General features: G+C 41.9%; 3 protein-coding genes across 4 annotated transcripts; 1 reads left to right on the top strand and 2 right to left on the bottom strand.

The window, feature by feature from the left end:
• The first annotated feature begins 1,613 nt into the window (after positions 1-1,613).
• Positions 1,614-11,228, top strand: usp53b (ubiquitin specific peptidase 53b). Its single transcript, XM_061273501.1, has 15 exons — positions 1,614-1,777; positions 2,624-2,716; positions 2,790-2,924; positions 3,152-3,265; positions 3,326-3,408; positions 3,625-3,730; positions 4,092-4,238; positions 4,439-4,588; positions 4,661-4,829; positions 6,129-6,251; positions 6,388-7,063; positions 7,444-7,505; positions 8,187-8,265; positions 8,453-9,237; positions 9,734-11,228. The coding sequence occupies exons 1-15, from the start codon at positions 1,631-1,633 to the stop codon at positions 9,808-9,810; spliced, it is 2,946 nt and encodes a 981-aa protein (XP_061129485.1). The 5' UTR covers positions 1,614-1,630; the 3' UTR covers positions 9,811-11,228.
• Positions 11,229-12,967: 1,739 nt separating this feature from the next.
• fabp2 (fatty acid binding protein 2, intestinal) lies at positions 12,968-14,470 on the bottom strand. Its single transcript, XM_061273543.1, has 4 exons — positions 14,242-14,470; positions 13,758-13,930; positions 13,295-13,402; positions 12,968-13,233 (listed from the first exon to the last, which is right to left on the bottom strand). The coding sequence occupies exons 1-4, from the start codon at positions 14,306-14,308 to the stop codon at positions 13,183-13,185; spliced, it is 399 nt and encodes a 132-aa protein (XP_061129527.1). The 5' UTR covers positions 14,309-14,470; the 3' UTR covers positions 12,968-13,182.
• Positions 14,471-15,999: 1,529 nt separating this feature from the next.
• On the bottom strand, positions 16,000-23,790 carry gucy1b1 (guanylate cyclase 1 soluble subunit beta 1). 2 transcript variants are annotated; one of them, XM_061273514.1, is made up of 13 exons: positions 23,633-23,790; positions 23,334-23,407; positions 22,276-22,376; positions 22,050-22,168; positions 21,613-21,810; positions 20,726-20,956; positions 20,476-20,592; positions 19,982-20,115; positions 19,294-19,491; positions 18,923-19,160; positions 17,965-18,105; positions 17,112-17,266; positions 16,000-16,905 (listed from the first exon to the last, which is right to left on the bottom strand). In XM_061273514.1, the coding sequence occupies exons 1-13, from the start codon at positions 23,633-23,635 to the stop codon at positions 16,782-16,784; spliced, it is 1,833 nt and encodes a 610-aa protein (XP_061129498.1). In that variant the 5' UTR covers positions 23,636-23,790; the 3' UTR covers positions 16,000-16,781. The 2 variants fall into 2 exon arrangements, with proteins under 2 accessions (XP_061129498.1, XP_061129500.1); XM_061273516.1 differs by having other exon boundaries at positions 23,546-23,693.
• Positions 23,791-24,059: the final 269 nt, after the last annotated feature.

The following is a 24,059-nucleotide window of genomic DNA, read 5'->3' as shown; positions in this document are numbered from 1 at the left end:
GAATACACACATGATGAAGATGCATGTTATTTTTGATGCAAATTCAGCAGAGAGAAGGCAACACAAATGTTATGTCATACTTGTGTAGATATTACAACCCCCCCCCCCCCTTTCCTATTTTTCTTTAACGGCATCACATGGTGTCACAGAGTGCACGGCACAAAAACATGTGGGGCCACTAGCGCTCAGGGGGTGACTTAAATTATGGACGGTGATTATTCCTTTAGTAGACTTGCAGGGATAGTAATGAGTGGAATCGGTATGTTAATTATGGGTTCAATTTGCATGCCAAAGTTAAAATCGTAACAATATTTAGCTTATGTCCTTGTTTATATTTAAATTGAACCTTTATTTTATTTTTGTTTTAATTTTAATTTTTGATTTTAATTATTTTAATTATTTATTTTTATTAGATTTTTGTATTCATATTTTATTCATTAATTATATTTGCATTGATTCTATCACATGGTGTCTTAAGTGTCATTTAGAACTGCTCTCTATTATTATCGACGGGAGCTTCCCTTCCTCATCCCATCGAAGTGATAATTTATTGCCCATAAAAGAATATTATGTCAGTGCAAAGCTTTTTGAATTTTTTTCAAAGCGCTCTCACAGGATTGTAAATGAACGATCCAGTTTAAATTTTTAATCTTAAAAATTAAAATAAAATAAATGAAAGAAAAATCTCCTACTTCTTCAGTACTACTTGTTTCTACCTATTAGCATGACCACAGAACACACCAATAATGCTCAACTTTTCTAACTCGGGTCCAAAATATTAACATCTTGCAGTAAAACACTGTAAACAAACCCAACCCTTAGTTTGTGAACATTTGGCAATAAAAATAATATTGTTATTTCAGGCTATACATGCTACTGTTTAAAGTATACACGCCACATTTACTGGCACAATGGACACAGTCTAATGGGATCCCGTATAAGTGCTGTATCAACAACTCTGCCGGGGTCAGAGTGATGCAGTGCAGTTGTACACCACTGCAAAGTACTACAATGCTTCCACGTTGCCAAGATAACTGTTTCAGTCTCCATCTTTTTTTTCCTCACTCATTTGCGGCAGGGCTCGTCTCTACCCGCACCGGTTCGTCCACTTGTGTCATCGGGTCCGCTATACCTTTCAGACCCATGGCCTTTCAACGTGAAGGGGCACACGTATGAAGATGCCCTGCGGCTGAGGCCGAGGATGCTTTCAAGCAGACGCTCGACGGGAGCATGGCGATGAGATGGATGGAGCCAAAGACCAACCAGCTCCCACATCCCAGCATGTCCAACGGCAGCAAGTCCCCCCCGCAGTCGGGAGAAGGTAGCGGATGTGATGATTCACGTGGCACGTGTCCAATTCAGTCATTTGGATTAGTGATTTCATGAAGTAAACAGTGTCCAACATGAAATACAAAGTATATCCACTTCTACTTATGGTGCCGTGCAGTCATGATAATAATAATCCTTCCGAGTGTGCTATGTGTGTTCACTCGCACAATACGGACTGCTATGGTGAAAAATACATTCGGCGGCCATCTTGGTTTCAAACAGCAGTGGTCTTTTCGAAATAATTTGGTTGTTTCTTACCTTTATAAGAGGTTGTGTGTTTTCAGCTGCAGGATCTAACTCTATGGCATGGGTGAAGATGTTTAAGAAGCCTGGCGGAGGAGGCCTAAAGAAGTCCTACCAGCCAGGCAGCATGTTATCTCTGGCGCTCACCAAAGGCCTCCTGAATGAACCTGGGCAAAATAGCTGCTTCTTGAACAGTGCTGTTCAGGTGAGCTCATTTATTTCTTTTTTGCTCCTTGGAAAAGCAACAACCTAGCTTGTTTACTGGCTTTAGCTTAGCTGGTTTTAAGATAGCTACTTTGCTGGCTGTAGCTAGTTAGTTGTTTATTTTGAGCTCTTTTTTTCCTACCGTCATCTAACATAGGTACAAAAGAGCAATTCTTTTTCTTTCCTTTCTTCTCATGTGTCTCATTTTTAACTTTTCAAAAGCTCCTGCCGTCACGCACAGCCATACTGTATCGTCATTGGTCGAATGTTTAATTGTTTGCTTCAATGATTGGCTGGTGTACATGCCTGTCATTTTACACCTTGCCTGTGATTGGTCGGTAATTGTTTCGTTTTATTCACAATATATAGATATATATTCAATTATTTATCAAATATTATGGTCACGTATAATAATCAATACATATAGAATGATCATTCAAGATTCAGAGGAAAGGAAAATAAATGAGGACTAAAATTAATTTGATTTTCGGTAAACATTGCACCACATCATCAGTCCAAATATTGCATTCACATTAATTTATTCATCATCCTGTCTGACCCATTTTTCATGGAGGGGAGTGTATGCTGTGTGTGTGTGTTCTAGATTACTTATCACTAGATTTAAAAAAAAATTAAAAAATCATTAGTTGTTTAGATTTGAGGACAAAAAGAATGTGCCAACAAAGTCAAAGGCATAAGATGAAGATTTGACCATGGTAAAATATTGTTGCTTAGAATGAAATGAATAATTAAGGGAAAAAATAATATTTGACTTTTGAAAAAGTCACCAAACTCCTGTGATATTTACAATTGAAAGTGAATGAGAGTACTTGGTCATGCTTTCCAGGTGCTTTGGCAGCTCGACATTTTCAGAAGAAGTCTGAGGCACCTCTCAGGGCACTTTTGTCTGGGTGATTCCTGCATTTTCTGTGCATTGAAGGTTCGGCTCAATTACTTTGCATTTTGAAGTCAAGTTTTTTTTAATCTGACTGAATTAGTTTTTTGTTCCCTAGAGCATATTCAGCCAGTTCCAGCAAAGTCGTGAGCGCGTGCTACCCTCAGACAGTTTGCGTAACGCCCTCGCTGAAACCTTCAAAGACGAGCAACGCTTCCAACTCGGCCTCATGGACGACGCTGCCGAGTGCTTTGTATGTTGACGATTAAATTCTCAAATATGGAACAAAGTCAACTGACAGGCGACCAATCACTTAACAGGAAGTCGATTTTATCCCATAACAACCTCTGTGCTTTATTTCGCTGCATTTAAATGATAATAAAACAGTCGCTATCTATTAGATTACATTTCCATGCCTTTGAAGAATCCTATCATGAGTAGGAAAGAAAAAGCTAAATTTGACCTCATTTGATACTTTAGGAGAATATCCTCGAGCGAATTCATCTGCACATCGTCTCAGACACGGCCACCGAGTCCTGCTCGTCCAAATCTTGCATCACCCACCAGAAATTTGCCATGATGCTTTACGAGCAGGTACGTAACCCATTGCCCCGATTGCTCTCAAAATGTTTGACTGTAAATATTTCTTTTCAGTTTGTGTGTCGGTGCTGCGGGGCGTCGTCGGACCCCCACCCTTTCACAGAGTTGGTACACTACGTTTCGACGACTGCTCTATGGTGGGTACTTGATTTATTATAACCAATGACACCCAACACCCATACATTTTTCATGTTTATTAGCAATTTTTCTCTCCATCAATTCAACGCTTTTTGTGGTTTATCTTCTTAAACCCAGTAAAAGAAGAGATTTATCTCATATTGTTTTTATTATTACGACACATTTCATTGTCATTAATCTTCTGCCTGTAATGTACACTTATTTTTTTTGCACAGCCAACAGATGGATCGCACAATGGCGAAGGCCGAGCGTCTCAGGTCGGACATGTTTGGAGAATTGCTGCAGGCGGCAAACAACACAGGCGACCTACGTAGCTGCCCCGTATGTTATTTTACTCCAATTTCTTTTGCAACAAAATGGCGCCAATTACAACCGCTAATTCACTTCCTCCTCTTATCACATTTCACGCTATGGTGAATGAGTGAACTTTTAAGAACGAATGCTCCTCTCTATACAGTTAAAGGAAATTGTGCCAGTGCTGGTGTTAGGATATAAATAGCAGTCAGGGCTTAGCCTTTGTTTTCTCTCTCATCTCTATTTGTTGCTGCTGCTGTCGTCTTCCATTGTTTTAGTGGGGAAAGATGCCCCGCCCCTTCGGAACTGCTATTAATGTCCTGGCTGTTGACTTTGTTTTGTAAGATTTTAATATTCCTCTCACATTTCTTGTGACCATCACTTTCAGAGAGACTGCGGTCAAAGCATCAAGATCCGTCGGGTACTCATGAACTGTCCGGAGATTGTCACCATCGGATTCGTTTGGGACGCTGAGCAATCCGATTTGACGGACGATGTCATCCGCTCGCTTGGCCCACGATTGAATTTGTGTGGAGTAAGTTGTTTCGAAAGTATGCCAGCAAACGGACTGAAGGGAGAACAGAAAGATGCTACTATATTTAGCATAAGTACCGTATTTTCCGCACTATAAGGCGCACCAGATTATAAGGCCCGCCTGAATATAAGACTAGGTGCGCCTTATAGTGCGGAAAATACGGTACTTTTCAAATATTTTAAATGTTTGTCTTTATTTAGCTTTTCAACCGCGTCACGGATGAAAACGCCAAACGGAGCGAGCTCCATTTGGTGGGAATGATTTGTTTCTCCAGCAAACACTATTCAGCCTTTGCCTATCACACCAAATCTTCCAAATGGATGTTTTTTGATGACGCCACTGTAAAAGAGGTGAGAGCCGGTGCTGTGTGTTTTAGCTAGAGTGAGTTAATTGCTCTTAAAGCCAAGTGTTCTTATTCCCAGATTGGCTCTAAATGGAAAGATGTGACTTCTAAATGCGTCAGGGGACATTTTCAACCACTTCTTCTGTTTTACACTAATCCTGAGGGGACGCCGGTATCTAACGAGGATGCGCCGAGGCAGACCACCATGTGTCCTCGATACAAAGGTCAAGTCAACGGTGAGACGTCAGGTAAGACCGACACTTTGTAAATGATTGTCAAATTATCCTATTTGATGTTATTTTAGGTTGTGTAAATACAAATTGTGGTTAGCTAAATAAATATTGTGTAAATACAAAACATGGTTAGCTAAAAAAAAAAATCAGTTCTAAATTAGAACTCGGCCTAATGCTAAAGCAATAAAAAATCCTATCGATATGCTAATGAAACATTAGCATTAGCTTCCAGGAGTTTTATTCCTTCAAATAATGAATATCCATACATAGTGTACAAACACATAGGTAATATCACAATATTCAAACGCACATATTCTTATTTTCCCCTTCCATAATCGGCCAGTCCTAATGCATGCCGATTAAAAAAAAAAAAAAAGATTTGTATTCCCATTTATCTTGACAACAGTGAGAGAGCAATTCTAATGAATTAAATCCAAATCATGATTTGAAAGCATCACTGAAGAAAATTCTGATGGGACCTTCCAAACGGGGAGTTGTGGCTGTGTTCAGGATTTGGGTTAATGTGCGCCGGTTTGAACTTGACATGAGGATGATGCCTCTGTCGCACGCAGATTACCACCCACGCCTTCCTGCCTAATCCTTGCTCCTGTGGCGTACTCCTCATGCGCTTTCACTAGTCTCAGCCCGCTGCGTGGACATTTCACGTTTGGCCAAGCTTTATTTCACCGCTCGTTTGTTTTGACAATGGAGTCGTGCCAGTTCCCGTGGATTTGTTTTGCTGGATGCTTTGACTGGCATGGGACATTTTGAAGTATACCTGCCCAATATTGAGTCTAGATAATATCTTTTTCTAGTTAGCATCAGACTATATGAGAGGGATAAAACATTAGTACTTGAAGTTTATATAACTGTTGTTGTGCATGCTGCGCCGGGGAGACAAAAAAACACCACAGGCACGTTGGTGAACTTGTCAGTACATTTAGCAGAGTTAATGATGCTCTTGCATTTTTCACTTTGCTAATGAGGCTCCTGCATTATGCAATCATTCCGCGCAGCACAAAGGAAGGAGGTGAGTGTGTTGTATTGTGTGCTGCTCTCATTTAGGGATATGATGGAAGTTTTTTTTTTAAAGGCCCTTTTTTCGACTCGCTTGATCTATTTCCACATGCAGCAGATGCTCACCGATGTCATCCTGCTTTATTGTTTGGCAGCAAACAAATGTGTGTTCAAAATCATAGTTCGATAAGTATCACGCTAAGTAGGGTAACAAAAACATACTTTGGGTCGAGTAATATTAATATCATGAAGTGGACCGTTGTGCCGCCGCTCATCGGCCTCTTTTTTCCTTTTCAGTAAAAAATCCCCTTGGCAGTCCAAGCAGATTCCAGGAAGCTTTTATGGAAACTTTTCAGAGAGTCGGTGAAACCACAAAAAAGGACAGAGGGCACACAAGAATTGATGCATCACAACCCAAAGGTATAGCATGATGACATATCATGGAAAAATAACTAGTCTTTTAATTGCTTCGTCTAAGAGCAACCTGGTCATCTCCCAGAACGTCAAAAGTTGGGCTAATTAAAAATACCAATGATACTTTAAATGTGTTCCGTAGACATGACCCACACAAGATCCTCGTCTCCTCCTGAAAATGGCCCGAGGGAGCAAAAATATAAAAGCTACTACCCCCGCATGGACAAGTCAGCCAGTTATTCGGGCAGACCCTCCCAGGAAGCCCGCGGGCAGTCCCGACCCACGCAAGCCGGCAGGAAGAGCCATCTCTCGCCCAGTCGCTCCGATCAGGACAGCTCCCGGGATCAATGGGAAAACGGCGGGAGCGGAGGAAGTCGGAATAAGTGTAAATCCATTTGGAGACCCGTCCGCGAGGTGCTAAACGTGGACACTGTACTCAACGAGCTGGAGCAACGTCGTCAACAGCAACACGACAGCCCTCGACGCGCCAAGACGGAACAAAGTCGGGAGTACGCGCGAACCAGGGATGATCGCAAGCAGAAGTGTCTGATGACCATTTACGAGGACGAGCAGCGTCACGAGACGGAGAGCCACAGCTCGGTGGAGTCGGACAGCAGGGCCACGCAGCAGAGGGGCGGAAGGTTGACGGGGGGCGCCAAGACGCTGCTGCGGAGCGACACCTGGACCATACAGAGAACCGAGTCGGGATACGAGAGCAGCGACCGGCTCAGCAGCGGATCCACCAATCCTGACTCGCCGGGCGTCGACGGGTTTGCGGTTAAAGAGCAGAGGTCGGCCACGGAAACACAGTTCCAAAGGTCAGAAAACCGTTTGAAGCAAATATTGATCATTGACAAATATGGGACGATTTTATAATGATGGATGGATTCAAAACAAATCATACAATTTGATATTTTAGTGTGTTACTGGTAGCCTACTTAAAATCTTTCGGTTTCTATTCGTTGGCTTCGTTGTTGTTTGTCAGCTCCTAACTGGAAATTTGATTGGGTGGAGAAAACTGTTTTCTTTTCATATCACATTGAAGTCTTCTTTTTAGAAGCGTAATTGATCTCAGCATGAGCCAAAAATAGCATCGCTTTCTTCACTTATGATGACATCGATTCAAGGTCACTCAAAAGGAAACAATATTTCAATGTTTGGCCTCAATGTCTCCATGAATTGTTCTTTTTGCTTTCAGCCATCTTCACCCAAAGGCAGGCGATGCAAAATCCAGCGTGCCGTCCTCACCGTCACACAATGGTACGTTCCGAGTATTTCGTTCCAAGGCCTCCTCATCTTTTCCTGGCACCATAAAATTCTTTAGTGCCCATAAAGTTGGAATAAATGCGCACGCAGTCAGCAGTAGTAGTTCAGTCTTGTAGTCTGAGGGATTTTTTTTTTCACTAGGATAAAATGCTCAGGTAATGGATGGATTATCTGCAGCAACAAAGTGGTGAGGTGATATCTTGCGCTTCCAATGATGTTTAGTCTCTGTAAACGAAATGAGGTTGGCATCTCATCTTGGACTGTCTTTCTCTAACCTCTTCACCCAGCATCCTTTAATCTGATGATAATCCCACTGAGCTCATGCAGAAAGCACATCTGGACGCAGCCGCTGGCTCCGTCGCAAATATCTTTCGGTGACGCCGAGCAATAGCTTTTATCCTGCGGGGCAACTGCCAGGGGGGGGAAAATAAATAAATAACACATCTATTTTTTTTTTTTTAAAACGGCTTGGAATTCGCCGCCACGCATGCCCGGTTCTGACGTTAGCATCCAGCTGTGTGCAAATGAGACTGACACCTTGCTGATGCTGCCACCTTGTGTCAGTCTTGTGTTAGGGATGAGCTTCGACATTAGCTATTTATCTTTCCCCATCCATCCAATCTGTCCTTTCGTGGATGGATGGAAATATGATGCATTGTCTCTCCTCTGTTGCAGGCAAACATCAGGCTAAATCTCAGGGAAAGAATCACGAGCAGGTTTCACATTCACATCTTAAATGCAGCCCGGGTTCAAGGTATTTCTTTTGCAAATTGACACTCTCCTAAACTTGTGTGGGTTGTTTATCATCCAGGTCGTTATAAAGAATTTAGCATTCCCTTTTTCAAACAAGAGAACTGAAAAGGGGCCCAGTGGCGTGTGAATTCTCATGCCATCCTCTCTTAATTGATACAATGATGTCATTGTTTGTGACTGTTGTGCAGGCGTAAATGCAAGTACACGTCGTCCAGTACTTGCAGAAAACCTTGCGAGCGGGAGTGCCTGGCTGCGGATGACAGGCAGAGTGAGCAGCAGGAGCTGACAAGCGGTCGAGGCCACGCGGGGGAGTGCTCGGCCTCGAGGCACATCACCAAGACCAGCAGCTCCGAGTGGAACAGCTCAGACGACCTCGCCCTCTCCGAGCCCGAGGACAGAGACTCTTGCCGCTCCGGCGACGCCGCCGCGTCCGACCCGCAGTGTCCTCACGTCCCCCCGGCGTATCGCCACTCTCCCGGCAACGACCCCCAGCGGCAGCTCGGAGCGCCGGGTTCGGCCTCGCCTCACCTTCGACCCGGCCAGCGGCTGTCGCCTCATCAGGACGAACCGAGCGACGCCGCTTTCCGGCCCAGGACGCTTCAAGAACCCTTCCAGGCAAGCCCTCGTCACAGGAAACCCGATATCTCCGGCCTGCGGACGTTCTCGGACGCCAGTTCCAAGTCGGGCTCCGACCCGGAGAGGAGCACGCCGTCGTCGTGCGAGAGCGATGACAGACCCGTGGCGGGGTGCCGAGCGGAGCGGGCCCCCAGCACTCAGGAGGTTTCTCTCACCACCTACTTCAACGTGGACAACTGCATGACGGAAACGTACCGCCTCAAGTACCACAACCAGAGGCCTCTGCTGCTGTCGGCCACGGTGCCGCGAGCCGCGGGCCCGTCTGAGCGCAGGGACGCCGCCTCGCACAGCCTCTCGACTGACACGCAAGATGCGTCCAAAGCCAAACCTGAATCAAGTAAGTCCTTTCCGACACTCCCATTCTACAGTGGTACCTTGAAGTTCCGCCGCGATCCACTTTGGACATCTGAACTTACATTACTTTTCAAAATAAAATGTCCCTTCCATCTATTTGCTACGGCATTGGTCCTCATGGGGAAACTGGAACCAGAGTTCTGACCAATCACAGGTGTTCTCTCAAAAAAGCTGTTTTATGCCAAGTAACTTTCAAACTAAACATAAAACACATAGTGTAGCTTTCAGTCGGCTAGTTTAATGCTAATGACAACACACTCTATTAGAACACAAGTGGTGAAGCAACACATTTAGACAGTCGCTATCACAGTACTCACAATTATATATTCTTGTAGTCCTTTGCGGCGGAACTTTTGTGTGATTTCTTTTTCTAGAATCAGTGGAATCCCAAATGATGAAACTTTTGGAACTTCAAGGCATCACTGCAATCCTACAAATGAGTGTGATGGTTGACATGCCTTCATTTATGTTCTTTTTAGGCAATACGAGCAATAAACCTACCGCAAAATGGAACCCAGTGACAACCAAAGGTTTGGATGAACGAGGCTTTTTATAAGTCGACCTGTATTATTATTTTTTTGGTTTACATGCATTTACTGTGCAGTCATATGAGATTGAAAATGAATGCCAAAGAGTTTACAGGGGTGGATATAAACGACGTGGACAAAAGTGTCGGGACACCATGTTGTCACACCTGCAGGGAATGAAAATGTGCTGCTCGAAAGCGTCAGAGGGTGTCACAATATTGGACTTGGCAACAAGTTGGTGCGGATGTTATTGAGCTCAAATACACACTGACCTTAAGTGGGATACACACAAAACAAGGTCAGCAAAGAGCAGTAAGCACACACTTTTTCCCGTTATATACGGGGGGAGGGACTCACATTTAACAGTTGAGAATGCTAAAAATAAATCAATCCATCGTGAGATATGTTGTCAGGTTTAATGTTATCTCGGATCCGGCGGTCAATTGCAAAGTCGACACTATCGCAGTTTTTACGACATTGACCGGTCACATTGTGTCACTCCCCCTTATCGCTTCGTCCAAAATGGCGCCACTTTATCGCTTCTTTTAATGACCTGCCTGCGTTAATGAGTGACGGACGATCATGCCGATGTGTCAATAACGATTTTAGCGATTAAAAATAGATTTCAAAGCCTCCATGTTGGGGCTATGTACAAATAAGTTGCATGCCAGCAGCCCACAAACGATGCAACTTTTTTTTTTTTTTCCATTGTTCTCCTGATCCTCACATATTCAATTATACTTTCTTATGTTTTTGGTGTGAAGACGTTTGCTAAATAACACCAATGAAATTCATACGCCAATCCGATGTCATGCGGGGAGATAAAAATCCCAGTGTCCCCAAATTCTCCAAATGTGCATGTGGCCTTTACCAAGTCTTACTATTTTGCCTGTTACAGCAGAAGCATGCGCATGAAAAAAGTCCCAAACAACATAAACTATCTAATATTTATTCAAACGTACTAATCCGATTGCTGTTTGTAATTTCAATTCATTTTTTTTTTTTAAATCACTTGAATGTTCTCAGTCTCTCGTTTATACTTATGCATCTATTGTAAATATGACCGTATGAAGCAAATAATGGACTTTTCCGGACTTATACTATGCATTAAGCTGATAAGGTTATTTTGACATTTGTAAAAATTTTGTTACATCTGTAGCCTCCCAGAACGTATGTAAAAACAATATGTACACTCATCGAACGCATCATTAGGTACACTTGGGTCGGATTCTAACTCTAAATCGTGTGCGCTTGTGTCCTTGGGCAAGACACTTGACATACGAGCCGATTGTGCTGGTGTGCTTCTACTAATGGGTCGATTGTTCCCTTTGTGCTGTTTTAGTGGATTATTAGAGCCATCGTTAGACACACCGATAATGATGTAGCACCTTCATGATGTTTTTCCCTCCTTTGTGTACAGAATTGGATTACACTTTCTTGTATTTTACACTAAGCGTGTCTTCCGTTGCATCACGAGTGCCTTGACATTTTTACGAGTGACACCATGTTTGTTGGTGTGAAGTGGTGACGCGGGATGTGATGTCAGAAGTTTTCTTCCCCTATTACGTAGGGCAGAAACGTACGGCTGGATAATGGTGGAAATTATTTATCCAGCCGTATGTTTTCGAGAGCGCTTGTCCTTCCTAGCCAATCACATTAGGGGGAAGCGGAGATATTTTAAGACGTCATTTCACAGCATCCACATGACATCATTGCCGCATCATTACCGTATTTCCTCAACCAGTGGCCTTTTTTTTTTTTTTTTTTAATGAAGCATCTCAAAATAAATCAGTATATGCATCTTGACAGATTGTGTTCAGAGAGCCATTACTAAATTGCATAGATGCTAATTGTTTGCGCGTGTATCTATTGTCCCATACTAGTTGAAGCTATCTGATTGTTCTAGCAGCATGAAACCTCTTTTTCAAGAATATTTCCAGCCTTATTGTGATAAAAAAAAAATCTATATTCTACTAAACTAATTTTATTGATTTATTTTTGAGGAAGCAATGAATTGGGACACCCCATTTATTTGAGCAAAGAGCAGTGCATAAAATGTCTTTTTTCAAGAATATTTCCAACCTTATTGTGATTTTAAAAAAAAATCTATATTCTTCTTTACTAGTTTTATTTATTTTTTTATTTTATTTTAAGGAAGCAATAAATTGGGACACGCCATTTATTAGAGCCATTGTAGTAGCAGAATTTATTTCACGTATTTCATTAATTAAACCAATTCTTTGGGCGGGCAGCCTTAGATTTTCTGACTCGTATCCTTATCCAATGCATTCCAGTCATGATTTCGCAATACTCACAGACCAGTTGAGTTTCCTTTTGTTTTCTTTCATTCTTGAACGTCTCTGTTAATTCCTTTCCACGATCGGCTTTGCATGCGCGTCGTAGTTGGCTTTCCGCATAAAGTTTGACGGACTTTATGGTTCTTGCGTTTCCGGATCGTTCGCTTAAGTTTGCTTTCCGAGTGTCATTTTGATACAACTCGTGAAGAGGTTCACGGTGAATTGACTTGATCAAACATCGTCGATTTCACAAGGTCTAAAAACATTCTGTCCGTGCACTTCCGTTTTTTTTTTATTCTAATAGAATTCCACAAACCAATCAAATCAGCGTACTTAAATCATAACTCATCAACAAACTTTACAAATTAAAAACAAAATTACTACTAATCATTCCTCTGACTTATTAAGCCCCAAATATATTCATCAAAATTATTTTTTTAAATGATTTGGCTCTAACAACCATTATTTGAGGATATACGGTACATCCGATTGTATTGAAAACGTTTGGAGGTGATGTACACACGTTCATTTTTCATCCCTATACACAAAAATTGTGTATTATATTTGTGCGGTCGTGGTTCTTTGTAGTAGCGGCCGATGCTGCCTTGTGATGGATGGGTGTAGTACATATGGATCACATCTTTGTGCGAGTAGCATCGCCGTTTTGGGAAAACAACGTCCAGAATCTGTCTGCACTTTATATTTTTGTAGATAATATATATTTATTTTTTATTTATTACTGTTGAATAAATTATTGTATCACTCTGAAAATGGGTCACTTTTTCCGTGTCTTTCTTTATCAATTTTGGAAAAGCAAGACCAAAAGTATTTTCTTTCTAAACAGATCATCTTTACATATCACCTTAACTTAAAGAACAGACTACAAAAACAAGAGCTTAATTTTTTTTATGGCTCAATAAAAACTAGTTTGTGAGACGTTTTGATCTACCTTTAAAATTAAACACCAAAAATAAGGATGTAATTATGACAGCAAAGTCAGAATCCACTGCAATTAAAACATTTTCAGGAGGACGTCTGACAAACAGTGCAGGGTATGCAGGTCATACAATATTGTCTGTAACCTCCTCAGAAGATTTCTCAAACCTAAGCCCGCTTGAAAATTCTTTTAGCATCAATGCCATCATAGCTGTAGCTCTGTGGGCAGAAGACAAAAATAATAGATAGTGTGTACGTGTGTGTGTTTAAAGTTCCTCACCTGTATGAGCTCATCTCCTTGCACAATTCTTGTGGTTATCAGCGGCTTGCCATTGTCTTTCCTGGTGAAGGTGCCCTTCAGCGTTTCGCCCTCCAGTGCCCACGAGCCCTGAAACCGAAGTTAACAAACATTATTCTTACAGTTAGAAACTTTTTTTCTTATCGTCTTTATTCCATCAATTACAATTAACTAATTATTGTAAAAAAATAAAATAAAATAAAAACTCCAATTCTTGTGGACCTTTCTTGGGAATGTCCGAGAAACTTTTTTCAACTCGTGTCAATGATTGACAATTAAGGCATCTATGCCTTAAAATAAAGCTCCTTGCTTTGTGTTGGAGTTTACATTGTTCTGCAAACAACTTAAATCTTGCAGCCTCCAAAGTTCAAAGTCCCAAATGATCGCTTCGGAGCAGTAATGTCGACGTCCTCTGGAGCATTTGATGCCCCGTTTGTTTACTCACAGATACTTCAGTGCCGTCAGCCAGGCTGTAATCGAAGTTGACCCCCAGGGTGAAGTCGATTTCCAGGGTGCGGAAATTGCTGCTCTCCTTCACGTGGAACTTGTCTCCGTTCTGCTCGATGGTTATTTTCAGATTGTCGTGGGAGGCCAGCTTCCTCTTCACCATATTGATACCTGACAATCCGTGCACCAAATGTTAGTGACGTAATATATATATTTTTTGGAACATACAAGCCGGACTGTTGCAGGTGAGTTCACTTTGCATTCTTGCACAAATATTTACTCTAGCATTCATATTCACGTAGATTTGAGATTACCGATGATAAGCAAACATTATACACAAAGTACAACTTGAAAACATATTTTGCTCTCCAAGTGCCACCATATTATCCAAAATTAAAATACAGTAGTGTAGTCGGCCCAAGTGTTCATCAGAATTAAGGAATTAAAACATTTCCAGTCTATCCTTCAGTGTGCTTACCTACCCATTTGTTCCATAAACTTGTCATAGTTGTCATTGCGCTCCACTTTCCAGTTGCCGTTGAAAGTCATGGTGCTGGTGGCGCTGAGGGTGAAAACAGGTGGTGAGCAAAAGTGGCTTAGGGGGTTGTGACTCTGCAGCAAAGCAAGAGAGTGTCGTCAGCGTGTCTCCTTTTCAAGCACGCTTATCTGCTCTTCGATCTCAGCGATGATGTGGCTGTGTAAAGCTCACACTTTCTCAGGTAAGTACCACCCCACGGCCGTTTCTCATTGGACATCGTTTCTTAGCAGGAAAACAGTACCGTTTTTTCCCATGTATAATGCGCAAAATTTAACTAATTTATTGTCCTAAAATCTGGGGTGCGCATTATACATGGGTACTTTTTTTTTTTATCTGGATATCATACGGAGGCCACCATTACAGATGCGTTTTCTTCTCTGCTGTTCACTTCAAACACGCTCCATACGAACACAATGCTCTCGTATCAGACACTTGCTCGATCACCTGCTCGTTTGCTGTCACAATGTACCCTACACAAATCCGAAACATTTCTTCGCTATTGAGTTTGCTAGCGCATGCGCAGTGATACTGACCGGCAGAAAAACATCCGGTTGTTCCCAAAGAGGATCTTTTTCCTGAAATAATTTTACGTTTACGGACTTAAGTAGGAGTCAAAATTTGGGTGCGTATTATACATGGGTACAGGCTTTTTTCCAACATCAACATGCCATTTTTAGGGTGCGTATTATACATGGGGGCGCATTATACATGGAAAAAAACGGTAGTACATTTGAGGAAAGTGCCCTAATGTGAACCACTTTTTCTAAAATTTACATGGAACATAATCAAAGGTGTGGCAGTGTCACTTATCAATCTATATTTATATGATGACATGATGACCTGTAACTTCTATCATAGTGATAACACTGATACCTTTGACCTTCATCTACTCATACATGAGACCTTTGACATCTCTCTCTCCGACTCACACACTCACACTCACACTCACACTCACACTCACACTCACACTCACACTCACACTCACACAATAAGAATGACATTTTGCAAAACATAAACTCCGTATTACCTTTACATTACACTTTGACAACTTTGCCTTACTCTCAGAACAAGAAACACCACTGGACACTTTATTAGGTACACCTGCAAAATGAACGAAAACAAAATAACAGTTACATCATAATTTTTGTTTTATGTGTATCTATCACGTTTGTATTCTTCACCTCACTCACTTTGATTGCCATCTTCCGTCAATAAAGTGTCTTTTATCACACTGTTAAGTGTGTCTATAGTACAAACACTGCTCCAATCAGAAGATGCTATCAGGCCTGAGATAACAGACGACTTCTCGGTATCTCGTCACTACGATCATCCGAGCAGCTAAAAATCAAAAATAATGCTGACTTGTGACTTCTTATTGATGTTACCTTCCACTTCAGATACCTTCAAATATATTCGTGTCTTCCTTGGGACACGAGTTGAGGAATTTTCCACAGGGTTGTGGTCTTTTTACAAACACCAGAGGGCGCTCGTAACACATTACATTACTACAGTCGCTGTTCCCGTTTAACCTGAAGAAAAGATACAAGACGCCTCGACATACGACGTTTCACGACTACAAATGTGCGCATGCGCGGGAAGAATCAGTCGAATCATACAACTAATCATTACAATTGCATTGGCTTGGGTTACTGATAGACTGCTCATCACTTTTTTTTAATGATACATTTTGTACTCGTGAGAGATGAGTTAAAATATTTATTTGGGGAATTTTCCAGAAGGAATATACAATAATACAGCGAAATAAGTCATAAAACCCAAAAATATGTGTCTGTACAAGGTTTGAATTAACACTGCAATAGTGAGAAGTAAGTTGTGTGCCATTTTTACAACACTAACATTATCCATCCCTCCATTTCTATACTTGTCCTCTTTTTTTGTCGCATATGAGCTGAAATTTATCCCATCTTGGATCTCGTCAGACAATATCATTCAGAGCCATGGCCATTTTAGAGTCTTCAATGAACTAAATTGAACATGATAATTATTCTAACCAATTTGAAAATATGTGCTTAAAATTGTGGCAAGTGAGCACATTCAACTCAAATAGTGTCCATCGTGGAAGTGCTTAAACAAGTGCTAATAGATTATATTTTACAGTTAAAAGGATAAAAAAAAATGTCCACTTAGAAGGAGGAAGAAAGGAAATATATTAAAATTTCACAATAACCTATGGGGAAAAAACACATTACCCACCAACTTGTTGATATAGCCTAAATAGAGTGCACCATTTTTTTTAATACATAGTTCATAAAGATTCCACTGTGGGTGTGTTTGGCGGGAGCTACTACGACTCAAACTAATCAATTTGTGCACGTTAAAATAGATGCCGTAAATACCGTTCTGTATGTTATAGTGTGGCAAAGCACAATGGCACCATTTCATATAAACAACCTTTGTGTCATATCAAAACCGTGTTATTTAATGCTACTCACTCCATTTTATGAATTAAGAGTCAAAGACGTATCAGTGGACTTCCTGTCTGGACAGGAACCACACCTTCATGGGCTCCTTCTTGCCCTTCATGGTGACGGGACCTCGGTACGCCAGGTGGAACTGAGGGTCGGCGTTCTCGGCGGACTGCAAGCATCTACAACAACAGCAGAGGCTTATACCCGTGCCTTCAAAGTAATTGATAGAAAAGTAGTGCTTTGCCGCCACTCTCTCTTACGAGTAAAACTAGCAAGGCCCGATTGTCAGATGACTAAAATATTACCCTGAGCAGTTATCGTGTGATGTGTTAAGAGGGACTTTTCAATACAGAATAGAAATAAAAGTGACCAGACCTTTACTCACCTGTAAGTATATTCTGAAACATTGATTTTTCCCTTTTCACCGGTGGTTTCCGTGCGGCTGGTGAGGTTGACCGTGTTACCAAAGAGGCAGTACCGGGGCATCCTCTGGCCAATCACACCGGTCACCACCTCTCCCGTATGAATCCCGATGGTAATCTAAAAAAATATATATACAACAATGTTTCCATAACAGCTCCAGGAGAGGCACTTGTAAGCAATCTACAGACTATTTCCCTGTCAAGCAATTGGCACTGTGGTGGTCTTCAGAGCGTGAAGGCACTTTTGTGTGTGAGCTGAATGAGAATCTATTTTTAACTCAGGGACACTGAGATGATTTGAGTGTGTTTTTTGCTGTGAAACGACACTCCTCTTCAATGTGTGGCCAAAATAAACAAGCTTTCTTTCAAGCAGGCTTCTTCCGCAGACAGAACGTCCCTGCTGCTGTTTAGAACAAACACAAATCAATACAAATATGATAAATGAATCCATTTGTATTGCGTAAAGAAGAGCTAAACAGTTTTTCCTTTTGTTATAGTAAAAATTAAGCCTCATGCTTTAACGGAGTTTGAATTACTTACGTTTATGGTTCAAAATAAATTTGGTACAACTTACTAATGAGTGAAAACACACATTCTACTCCCACTCTGGCTTTTCACATACTGTTTATGTTCACCGTGAATACAACTAGTCCAAAATGGCTGCCACATCCCATCCAGGGTGTGGTAGCCATTTTGGGCTTTGAGATAGCAAATAATTCCGCAAAGTCACATGACAGAGAGCCGGTGAGGCGTGATGTTGGCACTTCTCACTCAGGGGCACTTTGACCTCAATTATCCACCTGACCAAAATCCCACCTGCACAGGTTCATCGTCCACTTTGACTTGTCCGGCGATCTCCAACATGTCGAGCGCGAGGTGGCAGATGGACTTGGCGTGGTGCGTGCACGGCTCAGGCAAGCCGCTCACCGTCATGTACTTGTCGCCCACCGTCTCCACCTGAATAGAAAAATAGCTTTATTTGAATAGTGCATCGTGTGATCCCACTGAAGGATCATTTTTGTCTTGAAGTACGCAAAGCAGCCCAAAATAAACCCGCTGATAAACACATCAGCTTTGAGACAATGCAATAGGGGCGAGCGAGCTCAAGCGGCGGGACCGCCGAGCCATTCAGCTCGTAGAGTAAATATTACTTCTTTTGGTGACCCGGTGCCTGAAGCCAATCGAGGCTTAGTTGCGAGCGGCTGGGGTCTGTTTGACTCCTTCAAGTGCATTCTTGTCTGAAAGCCTGCAGTGTAAATCTGCCACGAAAGGCCCATAAAGCACTGCGCTCTCTCTCAAAAGCTGCTCCGTGTTGTTTAGAAATACGTACTACTGTTCCACTGGCGAAAAACTCAAGCCGGACACTATAAATAGTCGTTTGCCAGCACGCAAGCCGGGTTATTACGTCACGTTTTTGAACGAGGGGGTCACGCATTAGGGCCATACTGAAGAGACAAAAAAAAATAATTTAACCATGAGAAAAAAGAAAAAACACTAACATGTCATTCACACAAGTCATAAATGTATTAGGATGAAGTTGTATTTTATTTTATTAAAAAAAAAAAAACTAGGAAAATAAATTATTCCCACTAAAAAGTATAAATTTTCAATCTAACCTGTGTAAAATTGGACTATTTCAAGAATGAAAAAAATCAATATCCGAAATGATAAATGATTGACTATTTTTTTTCACCTGACACAAGTCTTATTTTTTTTAAGAAACAAGTGAATAATAAAAAACACAAAACCATATTTCCACAAGCGAATTCCCAACCTTGTAGACGTAAGGGTTCTTCCGCGAGTCGGTCAAGATGTCGAATCGGGTGTAAACGTCGTTGAGCAGGTTGACGATCTTGATGGCTCCCTCGGCGGAGGCGTGCTTGCTGCAGAAGGCGTTGAAGCCCACGATGCCGCTGAAAAGAATGGTCACGTTGTCGTAGCGCTTAGCCGGGACGGGCCGCTTGTGTCTCAGCTCGTTGGCGACGGACGGCGGGAGGACGGAGTACAGCAATCTGATAAACAAACCAAGAAGGTGGCTCCTTCAAAGCTTTCAGAAAAAAAAAAAATCGATACAGCAGAGCCTCCAAAGTCCGTCCAATCTGTCATTTTAACGTGAATCGATTCAAAGGGAATTAATTCTCCAACCTGTCTGTTTTCTTCTTCTCGTCTTCCAGGGCCCGAAGTGTGTGCTGCAGCCGGTCGGTGAGTATCTCCAGCTCCTGGGTCAGCTTGTACTCCTCGCGAAACTGCTCTCCTAGCAGCACGAGGTCTCGCGTGGCGTCGTGCAACGGGATGTCGCTCAGGTACAGGCCCCGTCGTGTCAGGTCGTCCAAGTTCATCACACTTTTGAAGCGAGGGCAGAATGTGAAGATGGTTGCTAAGCTTGCTGTTTCATCCAGTTGTATTTGTGTCAGTGGGGAATTCAATTAGGCTTCAGGAGCGGATCCTGTCTGGACCCAATCTACTGCTCATTATTAAATGTTCATTTGCTGAACTAGGAACCGGTTTTTAGCTATGGCGTAATTTATCAGGCTCAAAATAAGGCCGTTTTCCAGAGGATGTTTTTGTTTTCTGCTGTGAAAATGTCTTCGATCTGTGAGGACGAGGTCTCTTGAACTCTGCTCACCTCTTTCCAATATTTCTAATAAAAAATGCTTAGACACGGGCCAGCGAGGCTAATGGAGGCGACAACATGATCAATAATTTGTAGGTTTCATCGCTCGTACGTGATCGTGTGCTTGCACATGTTTGGATTGTTTGGAAAACAAAAAATCAATGACACAGACGAGAGAAAAATTGGGGGGGTGAACATCGAGGTACGGTGTCAACTTACCTGGGCGAGCAAAGAAAGAGGATGTTCTCGGCTTCGGGCAAATAAATCATCTGTCCTTTTAACCGCAGACAGCTGATTTCCACCCCAGTCAGCTCGTCCTCGTTCTCCACCGTCTCCACATTTAGCAGACCCTCCTGCCAGGGTTACACCACCTTTATGAATATTTCATTGAATGTTCCTCCAAGCCAAAATATGGGGCCGCAATTTCACCTTGCACTCCAATTTTAAATGCAAAAATCTTTTCAATGCACAGGAAAGATTGAGATTGATTTTTTTCATTTGTCCCTCTTAAGATGGACCTCAAGTGTGAAATGATTCATCATTTTGGACATTCCAAGACTTCAACAGACTTCATCTTGCCGTCATCTTATTTCTATTCTGAGTTAGCAGTGTGTGGAAAGGTTTTGACCTTTATTTGTAATTGAATGATTCGAGTCATTTGATTAACCTGGTATTGTTATTGCAACAATAAAAGATCTTCCACATAACTCTACCTTGCTTCGCAGGACGAAAACCGTGTTGATGTGGGATAGAATGCCATGGTAGCTGAAGTCAATGTGTGGGCGGACCAGGGAGAAAACTGACGGGAGGATGCAGGCACCGGGTTGGAGCTAAAAGGCAAGGGGAAATTAAAATATGCATAATTCAGACACTCCAGATTAGAAAGGACGAAGCATATCGATTCCAGGTGAGCTCCATAACGCCTGCTCATGACAAATTATTGTCGCTTAACGGCGAGCGGACCTGAGGCAGCACTCGGTAAATGGCGTTGCCGCACTGCGTGAGCATCAGGTCTCTGTCAAACATCAGGTGGAAGGGGAAGGCCTTGCAAAAGGTGTACGGGCTGATGCGCGTCTCCTGCGTGCCGTTCTCATCGAAGCCGTCCAGGTCTTCGTAGAAGGCCTCTTCCTCCGAGTCCTTTTCCTCAATCAGGAACTTGATGTGGTCACACTCTTCGCTTTTGGGCTGGATCATCTGAAGGGTTTAAAGAGTTTCAAAAGAAAAGTCTTGGCGGGCCAAATGTAATTGCACTGCGGGGCCAAATTCGGCCCGCGGACCAGAGTTTGACACACCTGACTAAAAACAACAATATGAGTCCGATAGTCTCGAGTGTATTATGACAGAATTAGGAGTGTGGACGATGACATTAATCAGTGTTGGCATAAGGCACGGTGACGTCAGGCTGCCGTCTCTGCGCCCTGTTTCCACAGCAACCGTGGCTAATATTTCCCCAGATTGGGTCTCACATTAGGAGCGTCTGCTGTTTTTTTTTTTCTTTCTCCTTTCCGTGTTTTCATTACACACATGCACACAATACTGAAAAATATATGATCCCCGTCTGTATAAAACCATTTGGGGGTACCAATTGAGGATCACGGTGGGAAGAATGTTCCCATCATGTCATGATTGTTGGCTTATTAGCATATATATGGGTAAAAAAATGATGGATGAAAATAGTTCTATAAAATGAAATCATCTTGAAAATACACAGGGACAGACTGTTTCTTCAATGTAAAAATATTCCCCTTGTCACAGATCTTTTCCCAAAACTATCTCGCCCTCATACTCCCTCCTCTGCACTTGTCAATGAGACGGGGATGCAGCAAAAGGAAAATTTGTGCAAGGCAGACCTTCATCTCTATCTCCGTGCCATGGATCTGCTGCGCGACCGTTTTAATGATGCCAATCACGATGTCCTGCAGGCCTTCTCGCTCCGAGTAGTAGTGGAGGATTAGGTTGTTGCCCTTCTCCGCATCGGTGCAGCGGAACGAGGGAGCCCTCATGCCGGGATAGATGGTGCCCAGGTGATCGTGGAGGGCGTCCAAATTCTGAGGGGAAAAAACAAAACAAAATCATAAACAATTAATGGGACTAAAATATTCAAGTCATTTAGCGATTATTAGTTATTATTCCGCTTGTCCGCATACTCGTTTGGGTCAATCCCACAAAAATACTCTTGCGACCAAAAAGTAACAAAAACAAAGTAACAATGTTTTTTTTCCGCCTCAAACAGCAATCAAATGTCTACTTGTAAATTGTGCTCTCTCACAATTCAGAAAACTTTTACCTGAAGGAATTCACGAACGTTCGATCCCAGCACCCGCAAGATGGTGTCGTATCCCGACTCCTGGCAAAACTCAAAGAACATCTTCCCGAACATCTGCAGGATGTCTCCTGCATCGATCTCTGGAATGCAAAAAAAAAAAAAGGATTAAGACCTAAGGAGAGCGGTCGCCTGCGATATAGTCGGATTCTGGCTGATCAATTTGATTGATATCAAAGTGAGAACTTACTGAGAACTTTGCTAGCCGCGGCAACAAGATCGTACGTTTTGGTGTCATCGTAAATGATTCGAACGAGGAACTGGCCCTCGATGTCCAGTTGAGCTTCCCTCCTGGGGATGAAATCCACATATATTCATTCGTTGTATAACAGAAGAAAAAAAAAACAGGTTCTAATTAGTTCTGAGAAAATAAACATACTTTATGGACAATATTGTCCAGTTAGTAAGTAAAAAAAAAAAAACAGGCCATAAAAAGATTTTGGGGGAAAAATCTGGATTAATTTATCAATTGCTGATCCAAGTTAAAAAAACGAGAGAAGAAGGTTATAAGTTGTACTTGAGATATCAGTGAGCTGTCTCCACCGAGAAGAATAACAACTTTGGAAACATTTACACAAGACAGCTGGTGCTCTTAACTTTTGATTTTACTTTTTTTTTCTGTTAGGGTCATGGCAGGGTCAGGGCGCAATGGAGGGAGCGTGCTAAAAAAAAAATGTCATGTTGACATTATACAGCGACAGAAAAGGAGGCGCTCAAGAGCAACACATTGAAATGCCTCTTGTAGCACATTCTTAGCAGCAAGCCTCGGGGTTTTCCCACAGCTTTTTCTTTTAAAGTAACTTGACCCAAAATAAAAAAAAAATGAGGATGTTCAGAGTTGATGTCCTTGTACGTTCCGCAAATTGAAATAGTTACCAACTGAAGATATGTTTTGTTTGAAATTGTATTTTTTAAATTCAATGCCAGTATGTAATGTAATCATTTTTATCCAGAGTTTTTACTCAGGGTTAATTTACGTCCTCATGTCAAAAAACAATTTCACCAAACTAACTATTTATATAATACTGTTGTTCATTTTTAACAAATATCTGACACTATTAGAAGCCATCTAGGATAAGTATAAATAAATATAAATAGATAAATAAAACATTTTTCCTGGTGTGATCCTGTGGTTTGATCTTGTTTGTTATTCATGCAAAGCACCGCCAGCGTCCAGCCGAACATTTGTATATGCCAACACGAGCAAATAATAAACATAGCATTCATAAAATACAGCATAACACTCACTTGATGTCTTCCCACACTTCCGGTCCGTAATTCCTCAAAACGAGAAGCTCCAAGGCGTGATTCACAAAGCCATACTGTAAATACATGACAACCAATGACAGGAGATTCGACCACTTTCTTGACACATAAAACCCAGCGACGCACGCTTTTTTTTGGACATTGGACACCCGCAACGAAGACATAGTTAAAGAGAACCATCGGATTGTATTCACCTGTTAATGTGCCGAGTAATATCCTAACAACCGGGCACGACGTAACGTCTTTCCGGGATTAAAACATGAAACGCATAAAAGACGTACCATACTGCCAGCTGATCTTTCTTTCGTTCCTTTTTTTATTTTATCCAAAAAGCCTCGCTTCGGACAGAAACGTCATCGTTCGGTTACAGATGCTGATAGTCGTCGCTATGTCCAAACCTCCTCGCTCCATCAGTTTGTGATTGGCAACACGCTCATCCAATGGGGCGTTAGAACGTCTCTTACGTAACGTGGCAGCGGGCCAATGAGAACGTAGCTTTGATGAGACTGATGATGCTATGAACGCCAGCATAGTTTCAACTGTGCTATTTCTCAACATATACAGTGGTTATATAAAATCTCCACACACCAATTCATATTTTGTAAAATAACAAAAATAGACCAATAAATATAACCTGTACAACTCAATCAAAATGCTTTCAAAAACACCTTTAATAACTGATAATTTGGCTGAGTTCAGAATGAAGCG

Source organism: Syngnathus typhle, linkage group LG3 (genome assembly GCF_033458585.1).
Source record: "Syngnathus typhle isolate RoL2023-S1 ecotype Sweden linkage group LG3, RoL_Styp_1.0, whole genome shotgun sequence".
Classification (NCBI taxonomy): domain Eukaryota; kingdom Metazoa; phylum Chordata; class Actinopteri; order Syngnathiformes; family Syngnathidae; genus Syngnathus; species Syngnathus typhle.
The sequence above is the reverse complement of the archived record's forward strand: the minus strand, read 5'-3'. Positions and strand labels throughout refer to the sequence as shown.

Coding starts and splice junctions, on each gene's coding strand:
- fabp2 (XM_061273543.1), bottom strand. CDS start 14,308: ATGACTTTCAACGGCAACTGGAAAGTGGAGCGCAATGACAACTATGAC. Junction 13,931..14,241: donor CAAGTTTATGGAACAAATGG/GTAGGTAAGCAC, acceptor ACGGATTGTCAG/GTATCAATATGGTGAAGAGG. Junction 13,403..13,757: donor CTGACGGCACTGAAGTATCT/GTGAGTAAACAA, acceptor CTTCGGTTTCAG/GGCTCGTGGGCACTGGAGGG.
- gucy1b1 (XM_061273514.1), bottom strand. Junction 21,811..22,049: donor ACGTTCGTGAATTCCTTCAG/GTAAAAGTTTTC, acceptor TTTTCCCCTCAG/AATTTGGACGCCCTCCACGA. Junction 19,161..19,293: donor GAGAAGAAGAAAACAGACAG/GTTGGAGAATTA, acceptor TTTGTTTATCAG/ATTGCTGTACTCCGTCCTCC.
- usp53b (XM_061273501.1), top strand. CDS start 1,631: ATGGCATGGGTGAAGATGTTTAAGAAGCCTGGCGGAGGAGGCCTAAAG. Junction 4,239..4,438: donor CACGATTGAATTTGTGTGGA/GTAAGTTGTTTC, acceptor GTCTTTATTTAG/CTTTTCAACCGCGTCACGGA. Junction 9,238..9,733: donor CAAAGCCAAACCTGAATCAA/GTAAGTCCTTTC, acceptor TGTTCTTTTTAG/GCAATACGAGCAATAAACCT.